This window comes from Hyperolius riggenbachi, chromosome 3, assembly GCF_040937935.1.
Source record: "Hyperolius riggenbachi isolate aHypRig1 chromosome 3, aHypRig1.pri, whole genome shotgun sequence".
NCBI classification, from domain to species: Eukaryota; Metazoa; Chordata; class Amphibia; order Anura; family Hyperoliidae; genus Hyperolius; species Hyperolius riggenbachi.
This window is the reverse complement of record NC_090648.1, coordinates 328,830,133-328,843,194: the sequence shown is the minus strand read 5'-3', so window position 1 is coordinate 328,843,194 and position 13,062 is coordinate 328,830,133. Positions and strand designations below refer to the sequence as shown.

The 13,062-nt window shown below is 44.5% G+C and overlaps 1 protein-coding gene across 4 annotated transcripts in view; it reads left to right on the top strand.

Moving 5' to 3' along the window:
* The window catches only part of LRRIQ1 (leucine rich repeats and IQ motif containing 1), a 259,065-nt gene that overhangs the window by 58,542 nt on the left and 187,461 nt on the right, over window positions 1-13,062 (top strand). For all 4 annotated transcript variants that reach the window (XM_068276848.1, XM_068276847.1, XM_068276844.1 and 1 more), the window contains 2 exons: window positions 8,671-8,823; window positions 12,731-12,881. In XM_068276848.1, the coding sequence (XP_068132949.1) occupies window positions 8,671-8,823; window positions 12,731-12,881 (304 nt within the window). The remainder of the gene's footprint in view (window positions 1-8,670; window positions 8,824-12,730; window positions 12,882-13,062) is intronic.

Sequence of the window (13,062 nt, the reverse complement as noted above, 5' to 3'; positions counted from 1 at the left end):
GGCTAAGTTTCTCTCCTCTGTCCCTGGGCCAACCCCCTCCCTCCCTTCCTTCCTCCCTGGCTCGTGGCACCCTCCAATAAAAAGAATGGCCAGCGCCTCTCTCCTGCCAATTAAAAGAGAGAGGCAGCTGGGCCCGCCCACATATCTCCGTCCAGCGGCAGCTGCAGGAAAGTGAGTAAGCAGTGCACCACGTGGGACCGAAGGAACTCAAAGTAGATCCACTCCTCAGGGTAAGTGACGGGGATGAGCTGACCAAAGTTAAGTTTGCAAACTTTGTTGAACGTTTTTTCTCTAGTGCTGGTCAGGGTTGTGCATTAAAAGCAGAGAAATTATTGTATGCTTAGTCTTATCTCGCTAGCTGTGTAATTTACATGATGTCATGATGATGCCTTTTCCTGCATTGTTCTATCTGCATGACTGTCCCTTCTTCTGTCTCCAGAGTCCATCCTCAAGTCCATAGAGCTCCTTACTCACATAATGTCAGCCCAGGATGTCTGTTATGTGTAGGCTTACTATGCCGGGAGGCTGGGAGGAGGGGGCAGCTGTCACATTACTGCATGTCAGATTGCTTACAGCCATAGATCCCTGACTTATCTCCTGTGTAGTAATAGAGCCATGTGACTGTGCAGAGAGCTGTCAGGGCAGAGATGTGGTGCAACGTTCAGTACGTGTGAGGTATCCATGCTGGTGATGTCACTGGCTGCCTGACTCCAGACCAGGAGTCAGAGGCAGTGGGCAGGGAGATTCATCCTGCACTATCGACACCCCCAACTTTATCCCCCTGCTACTGCTGGCCATAAGCTGTACAGCCACAGGTGAGAAATGGTCTTTATGTGCCCCCTGCACCTTGTAATCTTTAGTCTATGGGAGAGTGAGTGGTGGTGGGAGGGGGATGTGTGTGTCTCAGTTTACCCCCATGTGCACTATGGGGGGGCAGCGTGATCTCTATGTGCCCCTGGCAGCCCTCTGTACTATATAGAGGGGCAGTGTGATCTCAGTGTGCCGTGCCCTTGCAGGAACATCATAGGGTGTAAGTGATGTGTCTCCCACTGTAGAGAAATGATGATGCTGCTGAGCTCTGCAGAGAGGAAATGACTTCTGATTAGTAAATAGAACACTGTATCCATATTGCTTGTGCAACAAGCAGCATTGTGTGTGGCAGACCTCTGCGGGGCACCACTGTGTGTGGCAGACCTCTGCGGGGCAGCACTGTGTGTGGCAGACCTCTGCGGGGCAGCACTGTGTGTGGCAGACCTCTGCGGGGCAGCACTGTGTATGGCAGACCTCTGCGGGGCAGCACTGTGTGTGGCAGACCTCTGCGGGGCAGCACTGTGTGTGGCAGACCTCTGCGGGGCAGCACTGTGTGTGGCAGACCTCTGCGGGGCAGCACTGTGTGTGGCAGACCTCTGCGGGGCAGCACTGTGTGTGGCAGACCTCTGCAGGGCAGCACTGTGTGTGGCAGACCTCTGCGGGGCAGCACTGTGTGTGGCAGACCTCTGCGGGGCAGCACTGTGTGTGGCAGACCTCTGCGGGGCACCACTGTGTGTGGCAGACCTCTGCGGGGCACCACTGTGTGTGGCAGACCTCTGCGGGGCAGCACTGTGTGTGGCAGACCTCTGCGGGGCAGCACTGTGTGTGGCAGACCTCTGCGGGGCAGCACTGTGTGTGGCAGACCTCTGCGGGGCAGCACTGTGTGTGGCAGACCTCTGCGGGGCAGCACTGTGTGTGGCAGACCTCTGCGGGGCAGCACTGTGTGTGTCACAGACCTCTGCGGGGCAGCACTGTGTGTGGCAGACCTCTGCGGGGCAGCACTGTGTGTGGCAGACCTCTGCGGGGCAGCATTGTGTGTGGCAGACCTCTGCGGGGCAGCACTGTGTGTGGCACTGGCAGGCTTCTACAGGACAGCATTGTGTGCCAGTTCAGTAGGACTGTTTCAGATGAGCCTTATGCAGAAATCGCCAGCTTTAGCTATGTTTCTCTGCTCCCAAAATTCACAAGAAGTTTCCTAAAAAGCCCGCTAATGACCGCTCCCCCTGACTCCACCCCCTGTCCGTCCAAACCTAGGGGTGTCCAGATTTTTTTACCATTTTGTCCAGGAAAAATAAGAAATTGGGTTGGCAACCCTGGACGTAGCTCCTACGTCCAGCATGCATTTTTGGAAGTAGGAGCTACGTCCTGAAGGCTAAAGTGGTTAAAGAGGAACTGCAGTGAAAATAATAAAAAAAAGTGCTTTATTTTTACAATAATTATGTATAAATTATTTAGTCAGTGTTTGCCCATTGTAAAAGCTTTCCTCTCCCTGATTTACATTCTGACATTTATCACATGGTGACATTTTTACTGCTGGCAGGTGATGTCAGTAGAAGTAGCTGCTGATTGCTTTTTTGGTAGTTGGAAACATCTGTAAACAGCTATTTCCCACAATGTAACGAGGTTCATAGACAGGAAACAGCCAGGACCATGGTCCTCACAGTTTCCTGTGGGAGGAAATATCGGCCACACGGAGCCTCCTGATGATCCGTTTGTGAAAAGGAATAGATTTCACATGTAAAAACGGAAAATTGTATACTTACCTAACAGTAATTTTCCTTTCCTGTCGAATGCCATGGCAGCATACTATGGGTTAACCCCTGCCCTCCTTTCAATCAGGACTGGTGACTATAAATTTTTCCTCCCACTGACTTCCCATTGCTTTTGTAACTATGTCCCCAGGTCTCTATACTACCATGGGTGGGTATCCCGTATGCTGCCATGGCATTCGACAGGAAAGGAAAATTACTGTTAGGTAAGTATACAATTTTCCGTTTTCCTGTCAAGTCCATGGCAGCATACTATGGGATTTAACTATATTATAAGTAATAAAGGGAGGGAGTCATGAATTGATGCTGAAAATAAACAAAGTCTTTATTTTGACTTATAGATACATACTTAACAATATCCATACAACATAGCTAATTGTTTGTGTCGTGAGGTGCTGTTGCCAACACCTTTCTGCCGAAGTCTATAGTAGATGAAACTGCTGGATCTACACGATAGTGTGTTATAAAAGTGTTAGCAGATGCCCAATTTGCTGCTCTGCATATAACTTCTGGTGCTACACCCGCCTGAGCTGCCCATGAGGTGGAAATACCCCTGGTTGAATGTGCTGTTACAGCTGCAGGGGGTTCCTTGCCTGCAGCAGTATAGGCTGCTTTAATCACTTTCACTAACCAGCTGGCTATGGTCCTTGCGGTAGCTCCCTGTCCTTTCCGATATCCAGACGGAATTACGAATAACCTGTTTGAGTTTCTAAACGTCCTTGGTATTGTCGCTGCGATCTTGGGATCTGGATGTAAGGTTGACCTCTGTGTCAATAAGTCTCTGGGACATGGAAGTTCCCATGGTTCCTCTATTGCCAGCTCCCCCAACATTGGAAACCATGGTCTCCTCGGCCAGAATGGGAGAATCGCTATTACTGTTATTGTCTCCTTCATTATTCTCCTGAGTAGCCTGTAGATCAGAGGGATTGGAGGGAAAACATAAGCCAATCTGCACCTCCACTGCGCTGTCAGAGCATCCCAGCCCTGAGCTTGTGGGAATTTGAACCTCGATAGGAATCGTATACACTTCGAGTTCTGCGGAGTCGCCATGAGATCTAAGTGTGGTTGTCCCCACTTCTGACATATTTGTAGAAATATCTCCTGCTTGAGTTCCCACTCGTTGTTGTCGAGCCACCTCCTGCTTAGCGAGTCTGCGAGCATATTCTGTAAACCTGGGATGTGTATCGCTTGTAGAGAAAGTACATATTGCTGCGCTAGTTCCATTATTGGCATCACCTCCATCAGCAACGATCGGCTGCGAGTGCCTCCCTGGTTGTTGATATAAGCTACTGCTGTTGTATTGTCTATTTTCAACACTACTGGTCTGCCTTGTATTTCTTGCTTGAAATGTAATAGTGCTCTGTATGCTGCTCTGATCTCCAGTATATTCGCAGAAGTATTCCTTTGTGTCGATAGCCACTGACCCTGAATTAATTTGGTTCCTAAATGAGCTCCCCAGCCCCATGTACTTGCATCTGTTGTTATATAGATCGGCTTGTCCATCTGAATTGCGTGACAATTTGATACATTTTGCGGATTTATCCACCACATTAGCTCGTTCCTCATACAAGGTAGCATATGAATGGTCTGGTGCATGTGTTCCCCCGACCACTGATCCACCCTCATGTTCCATCTTGCCCATTTCGCCATTGGTATTGTCGCTGCGAATTTTCCTATCAGTTTTAAACAATGTCTGGCAGGTAATCTCCGATACTTTAACGCTTCCAGTACTCTCTGTCGAACTAATTCTCTCTTTTCTGCCGGCAGACTGATTGTATTTCTCCGAGTGTCGATCTCTGCCCCTAGAAATATCAATTTCTGCGTGGGTCCTAGTTCGCTCTTCTTGACGTTCACTAACCAACCGAATTTCTCCAGAGTTGTCAGTAATATTTCTCTGTGCTCCTGCTCCAGTAGCCTTTCCCTTGAAGATGCCATCAACAATACATCGTCTAGGTAATGATGTATTCTTAGGTGCTTCTCCCTTAAGAACGCTATAATAGTGACCAGCACTTTTGGTGAACGTTCTGGGTGCTGTGCATATGCCGAAAGGGAGCACCCTGAATTGGTAATGAGAGTCGTTTATTGAAAATCTGAGGTATTTTTGAAAGTCCTCATGTATAGGGATATGGAGATAAGCATCCTCCAGATCCACAAAGATTAGCCAATCCTCTTTTTGTATTGATGGAACAATCGTCTGCAACGATTCCATCTTGAATCTGTCTAGTTGTATCTGAATGTTCAATAGCCTGAGATCTAGTACTGGGCGTAAACCTCCTGATTTTTTGGCGACAAAAAACAAAGGGGAGTAAAACCCTGTTTGTCTTTGATCCACTGGAACTTCTACAATTGCTTCTTTGTATCTCAGTTCCTGTAGATATTGATTTAAAGTTTGAATTTTGGCCGGCGTTTTGGGCATACTTGTAGTTACATAATGATCTTTTGGTGTCTGTGACCTGAAGATCCATGAATGGCCTTTTAATATCGTGTCGAGTACCCATGGATCTTGTATACAATCTGCCCATACTCGGAAATAGTTGCGTAACCTGCCTCCCACTATTTCCCGATGGGCAGACCTCGTTTCAGAACGACTTTGAGGGCTGAAGGCTCTTATTGGTGCGCTGCTTGTTGTACTTGTTAAGTGACGATTGTATTTCTTATTTATTTATTTATTGTATTTATAAAGCGCCAACATATTACGCAGCGCTGTGCCATTGTTTACGAAAAGGCTGGTTCTTTCTTGAACCTCTAAAATCTCCTCCTCTTGACTGAAAACTCCTGGCCGGTTGTCTTCTTTTTGGGCGCCTATCCTGAGGGAGCAATCCCGACTTTCCCCCTGTAACTCTAGAAATCGCCGCATCTAGCTTTTCACCGAACAAATTTCTCCCGTTGAAAGGTATTTTACACAAAGAGGCCTTAGACCCAGGATCAGCCGACTAGGGTCTCAGCCACATAGCTCGTTTAGACGTTACACCGTACAACATACCCCTGGTAGCGCAACACAGAATATCGAATGCCGCCTCGCCTATGAAATCAGAAGCTAATCTAAACTCATCCAACGCTCCGCATAATACTTGTTTGTCCTCTCCAGCCTGAATTGCTCCCTCCAGATTGTCCGCCCAAACCTTTAAGGCCTTAGCCCCCGATGTTAAGGCTATTGCAGGTTTGCAAGCCCCTCCTGTACTAACGTATGATTTTTTCAGGTCTAAATCCATCTTCCTGTCTAGGGCTTCCTTGAAAGAGGTAGAGTCTTCCATAGGTAAAGTAACATGACGCGCCAAACGCATCACAGCAGCATCTACTATAGGTGCTGACTCTATTTGGTTCACTATTTCACCCTCAACCGGATATAACTTAGTGAGTCGATTGGCTAGAGCTGGTTTCCTCTCCATCCTGGACCATTCGTCTTTTATTAAGTCCGATACTTCATCCATTACTGGAAAGGATATCGTCTTTTTCTGTAAATGGGGGTAATACTTCCTTGATTTAGCAGGGGGCTCCGTTGAGTCCTCCCATTGTATGGCCTCTCTTACTGCCCTGACAAAAGGGGGGACCAGGTTAAAGTCAAATCCTATGGCTATGTCGTCTTCATATTCTATGTCCTCTACCGAGGCCTGTGCGTCCGTAGGACAACTAGTGCCTGAGGCTGTTAGAGTATGTTCCTGTAAAGATTGTTGTACTATTTCCTTAATTAAGGACGGTAAGTCTTGCGATTGTGTTTCTTCCTCCACTGGAAAGGAGAAAAAACAATCTTCACATACAAGTTTCCCCGGCATAGTCTTTTTACCACATGCTCAACAATATTTTTTATCAGGTTTGTCATTCTGATTGCGTGAGCTTTCTCCCCTATTTTGTCTTGAGGATGAGCTTTGACTTGACAATGTTGATGCATTTGCAGGGCCATGTGATCTGAGAAAAGGAAATACACAATATTGTGTATTAGTTTCCTCTGCACAAAAATACATCAATTTTGCCTCTATTATACTTATATACCTACCCTAGAGCCTTACCCCTTAATTTGTGACTGGTCACTTGCTTGAGCAGTAGCGTCCATAACTTCCTCAGCAATGGCTGAAACAAGTAATGGTACCTAATTAGCACTTTCTAAGGAATATCACACATCCAATTACCGTAACTGCAATATATATATGCCACAAACAAGTACCTGATATATGCACACTGCGGCTTGCACCGAGAGCCAAACAGTTTCACAGCTTCTTCTGCAAGAAAAACCGAATCCGCAATCATATAATTGTCTAGGATATCAGGCACTGTGTGACCATTCAATGTACAATCGTAGGATCTCTTACCCCACCGTCTGAGCAGTAACGTCTCCAGAGCTCCCGTGTGCTGCAGCGGCGTGGCTGAACGCCGCCACTCTGCTTAAGTCCATATCCGCATCCCCAAGCGGAGAACATGCGCCGCCCCCTGGTGGAGCGTGATTGGCTGCGCAGATTTCCGGATGTGACGTCATTTCCGCCCGCTGGAACGCACATCGCCGCCTCTGGTATCCGGAAAACATTCTGCCTGCTACTGCTCCACACGAGATGCACTGCCGCTCATTCATACTTCAATTTCGCCCCAAGAATGACCAGCAGAAAGAGGGGCCTCCACTCACGCTCTCATTTAGAGGCTCTAGAGGGAGCTTCATGCTGGGGGAGGCACCCCGCATGGTGACTGCATAATACAGTGTCATTTAATGCAGGAAATATGAAGACTGCTATCTTTATTCCGTTAAAATAATCCAAGTTTCCTGGCCATTTGTGTTGATTGTTTATATCGATTACCATTGAGCCAAGTGATCACCATGCCAGTCAGCAAACTGGCATTCATTAAAGGAGAAAAAAAAAGATAGCAAACCCTATATTCTTCTCTCTACAGGTTTCCTTTTAAAGAGAGTCTGAAGCAAGAATAAATCTCGCTATAAAGAATATAAAAAAAAAGAATAAATCTCGCTTCAGACCTCATAGATAGCAGGGGCATGTGTGCTCCTGCTAAACCGCCGCTATCGCGCTGCTAAACGGGGGTCCCTCACCTCACAAATCCCCTCAGAGCAGCCGGGGATCTCTTCCTGGTTGGGGCAGGGCTAACCGCCGCAGCTCTGCCCCACGCGCGTCTGTCAGCGCATATCTCCGCCTCTCCCCCGCCCCTCTCAGTCTTCCTTCACTGAGAGGGGCGGGGGAGAGGCGGCGATGCGCGTCTGATAGACGCGACTGGAGGCAGGGCTGCAGCCGTTAGCCCTGCCTCCAGGAAGGAAAAATATACGACCAATTTTACGACCAACTTTTGCGGGGGTGGGTTTGGGGGTAAAGGGACCCCTGTTTAGCCGCGGGATAGCGGCGTTTTAGCAGGGGCACACATGCCCCTGCTAACTATGAGCTCTGAAGCGAGATTTATTCTCACTTCAGAGTCTCTTTAAGTCACACTTTAGCAAATACTTTTTGAGTAATGAATTAGTTTATCTGTATTCCTATTTTTTTTCTGTCTGTGACCTCGTTGGATACATTTCTTCTCATTTCACGTCAAACAAATACCAAATGGGGTTGTCACAAAATAATGCTGTGACTGCACTGCACTCATTACTAGATGCAAAGACCAGTGAAAGGATGTGTTATTATCTTTATAATTTATTACAAAGACCTTTTTAGCACTGATGTACTATATGTTTACAGCTGGTTTTTTTTGTTTTTTTGTTTTTTTTTAACAAATAAGAAATTTCACTTCAATTTTACAAAGCCTTCAGCTTTTGCTTATCAAAGACTTATAAGAACTATGCAAAGTAGGAAGGCAGAAATAACATTCAATAATAAAAGTACTGTATTCACTTTGGTATGTCGTGATGTGTGTGGTTGTGTTTCTTCACTCGCAGAAGTAATCAGAGTTCGGAGACTTCTAAGCACTCTGCCCCAGATATGAAGCTTTGATCATTTTGTGCTTCACATCAATGTCATTTCAATATATTGTATGTCTGATACTTCACAGCAACACTTGCACTCTTACTTGAGAAAATTGGAGTGTATCGCTCAAATTATGTATGGTATCTAGCACAAATAAATCCAGGTTTTGTTGTTTTTTTCCCCTTTTTTTAAACTAGGTTACAACAGTAACTCTCTCGGACTTGCCTGGATGTAGTCTTTCTACATTATCAAAATGTGAAAACCTAAAATATCTGTCTATGAGAAGCTGTGGGTTACATGTACTCGATGGGATAACTAACTGCAAGCAGCTACAGTACATTGACATGCAGGTATTTTCATATTTTCTACAATTGTTGATTGAAATTTGATTCTTTATAGACTAGCTAATACATTTTAGCAGAAAAAACCCTAAATGTTCAAATTCTCACATTTAAAAAAGGCGGCGTGGTAATTTGGATCTTGGGGGGGAAAGCTACTAGTAGAATATTGGCTAACCTAACCCCTCCCTCTGCTGAAATTTCCGCCTATATTTGTGCTACCTTCACCACTAAATTCTCAGTCTCCTATGCTATTTATCGGGCACTGCTGGCACCCAAATTACCTCTTGGGTGTTGCTATGGCTGCAATTAAAATGGCGGTCTATGCAACGGCCAATTTACTAAATAGCAAACGGCACCTAAATTACCTGTGTTAGCCAGTGTTTGCCCATTTTTAAATATTTCCTCACCCTGATTCACATTCTGAAATCTATCACAGGTGGTCAGGTGCATCACTAGGGAATTTTTTTTGAGAATTCCAAAGCCAGTGAAAATAATGTCTGGTCTCCTAGAATGCTCTGGAAGGAGAATTCTGCACAGCCTAACAGCCTAGGCTAAGCTTTTCTGGGAGGGCGGGGTTATATACCAATATACAGCAATATATAGATATAGCATGTGTTTATGAAACCAGCAAAATTATCGTAAAAGTGGGTATCCTGAATAATTGACTGCATTCTACTGTATCTTACGGTGTCTATTTAAGACCCTCATTGCAAATGAAACATCATCAGTGGAAAACCACTATCATTTTCCATGTATGTAAGTGTAAACCCTCACTAAGGGTCCTCCTTGTAAATTAGAAGTACCATGTTTACTCACATATAAGCTGACCTGGGTATAAGCCGAGGTACCCACTTTTCCCTAATAATATCGAAAAAAGTGATTGACTCGTGTATAAGCCCCCTTCCCCAGTATAGCCCCCTCCACAGAAGCATATGTGCCCCCAGTACAAGTCTGCTCCCCTCCCCATAGCCAGATGTGCCTCAAGGATGATACAGCGGTGTCTCAAGACGCCACACAGGAAGAATTCCCGATCATTGCAGCGCTGAGAGGTTTCTGGCACGCTCTGCTCCACATGCCAGGAGACACAGGTAGTCTTGAGCAGTGCACTCTGCACACCATGTTGCAGGGAATGGGGGGCACGGAAACAGCAGGGAGCCAGATGGCAAGAGCAGGATTACTAGTGCACAATCCTTACCCTCCAATGCCAGTAACAAAACCTGCTCCACCATCCGTTCTGCTCCACTGACTCGCATATTAGCCGAGGGGGCAACTTTTCAGCACATTTTTTGTGCTGAAAAATTAGGCTTATACGCGAGTATGTACAGTAACTACCCTTATTTAAATTTAGCTTCTAGTGCTAGAGACATGTACATCTGTGTATGAAAACTCTCATGAAGATACAGCACACTGTGAGATGAGATGACCTGGGAAGATCCATTCTCCTTATTAATGATATGATCAAACATGCTAATAATATAGGCCTACAACTGCTGCTACTTTGCATTGACATAAATACTTTTGCACTTACCAAAGAAATTGAATATCTCCTAGCCTCTTGCAGCTAAGAAAGTAGCTGCCAGGACTTAGAAGTCAGCTAAACGATCCTTACTACTGGCAGCAAGAAAAGAAAGAAGTGCCTCTAATAGTGCAGTAAATGTATTAAAACACCAAAAAAGTGCATATGTATAATCACGTACTCAAATAAAAGATGGAGTGGATGGCAGTATAAAGCTGCCCAAACACTTATAGATTGCCTCCTAATGTGACAAAATGATCGATTCCTCTTTGACTCATAAAGGAATTGATTTCTACCACATGCAGCACATCTGTTTTCACTAGGTTCCAGCAGGAAATCTATTGATTGATCGAACTGCAGCATTGCACTGTTTAGTGCTGTGCAACACAGAGCCTGTCCATCGACTACCGCTTCTGCCCACTTCAGAAACTCAATCAATGGGACATTTTGGGGTAATCAATTTCCGGGAGTGGAATTGAATTTGCAGGAAATCGATCAGGAAAGTCAATGAGTGAATGGGTACCTTAAGCCGATACGCTTCAACGTAATGGCGAAGACTGTGATTTGCAGTCCCTCTCAAGGCTAAAACTTGGAACACTGGAACCAACGAGCTCTGTCTACCACCCATCGCGGCTACAAAATACTGCTAGCTGTTAGAAACAGCAGAGTTTATACATTTGACTTACCATATTCATGTTACCCTGGAATCTGTAGTTATAGCAGGTCAACTATCCTATAATCTATTCCAAAAAAGCCAAGGCAAAATAATATTGGAGGATAAATTATAGAGTTTGTATTTAGCAATTACAGAGTTTGAAATTTGGTAATTGAATGCAAATAACTAATATCTATTTTATCAGCACCTCCATTGTATATTTTGCTGTTTAAAGTGTACCTGAGATGTGCAATTAAACAAAAAATATACATACCCGGAGCTTCCTCCAGCCCGCTCAAGACTTACCGCTCCCACGCTGCCCTCCTCCGTTCGTCAGCAAATGGCCCCGGTAAGTGGGCCACTTGGCACAGGCGCAGTCCGGACGTGCGCTCTACCCCATCGTGCTCCAGCCCCCGGGAGTAGTAGTAGTAGTACTACTACTTCGCAGGTGCAGAACGCTCCCGGCGAGGAGAGCATGTGCGTACCCATGCATGTGCAGTTGGTCCAGGACCAGAGGACTTTCCAGGGCCAATTGCAGATAAACGAGGAGGTGGAGGAGGATGGCTAGGAAGTGATACGCCTGAAGAGGCCTGGAGGAAGCCGCAGGAATGCGTTTTTTTTTTTTTTTTTTTAAATTCCACATATCCGGCTCTCTTTAAAGATGAAATTTAACCCAGGATTTAACTTCATCCCAATCAGTGGCTGATACCCCCTTTCCCATGAGAAATGTTTACCTTTTCTCGAATAGATCATCAGGGAGGTCTGTGTGGCTGATTTTGTGGTGAAACACCTCCCACAGTGTGATGATTTGACCATGCTTCTGGCAGTTTGCAGTGTGTGAACCTCATTGCGGGAAATAACAACTTTTTCCAACGGCCAAGCAAGTAGTATCTTCCTCTGTGCATAGAACTCTCAGTAAAAATGCCCATTAATGGTACAATTTTTCACCAAATGCGGTCTTTTGATGCAATTTTTACAATCAGAAATAATCGGAAGGTAATTATCGATTGTTCACATTTACCCAACGATTCTTTATTCGAATTAGGATAAAATCGATCCAAAAGTTGGATTTTATGATCATTTAAGCAATTGACTAAAGAATCGTTCTTTATTGATTGCCTTCATAAATGGCGAATTTTCTATTCCATTCGATCATTAAAATCTCATTGAAAGATTGCATTTGGTGAAAAATTGAACCATTAATGGGCACTTACAGATCACCTGGCAGAACTAAAGATGTGTCACCACCAGTGATAAAACTCAGAACATAAATCAGGGAGAGGAAATAATTTACAATAGGCTAACTAAATAATCTACAATTCTGACTAAATAATGTACTGTATAAATGAATATTGTAAGAAATACATAAGGGAACTTTATTCATTGTGTTATTTTCACTAAAGTTCCTCTTTAAGCTTGTTTTAGTTTGAAATTAACCTGCATTTTCTCAACGAATGCCAACCAGCTTCATTTTGCAATCAATCAGCTTATGTTACCTAGTGGACATTGGTATACAGTACTATAGAATATTTATCTAAAAAAAGTATTTGTTAAAAATGAAAGTTACACAAATGAAAATGTGTCACAGTTTCCCTTTTTTAACATGCACCATTCAATAAATGTCAGCGTCTTACATTTACTGTAATGTTTGCTCACTGTACAAATTATATTGCTAATGCCTGAATTTATTCTGAAAGCGGAAGCTTTTAAACATTAACAGCTAATTCAAGCTTTTGTTCTTACAGGAAAACTGTATTAGTGTAATTAACTGCGAAGATTTGGAAAATGTAACTGTGCTGTTGTTGAACAAGAATCAAATCACATCAATACATGGGCTAGACAACTGCAAAAACCTTATGAGATTGGAGCTTTCATTCAACCTAATAACCAGAGTCAGTAAGTATTCTGTCTCCCTTTGAGGCATATCTTGGTGTTCTTGTAGATCTGGCTTGTCCATCCTATGGCATAATTACCACAGCCTGGCTTGTTACCCATTTGTGTGTTGTTCTCTATTTCTCTCTATCTATGTCATGAGTGGCTAAATGGAGATTGAATAAAAGCTTTCTATGCTGCTATT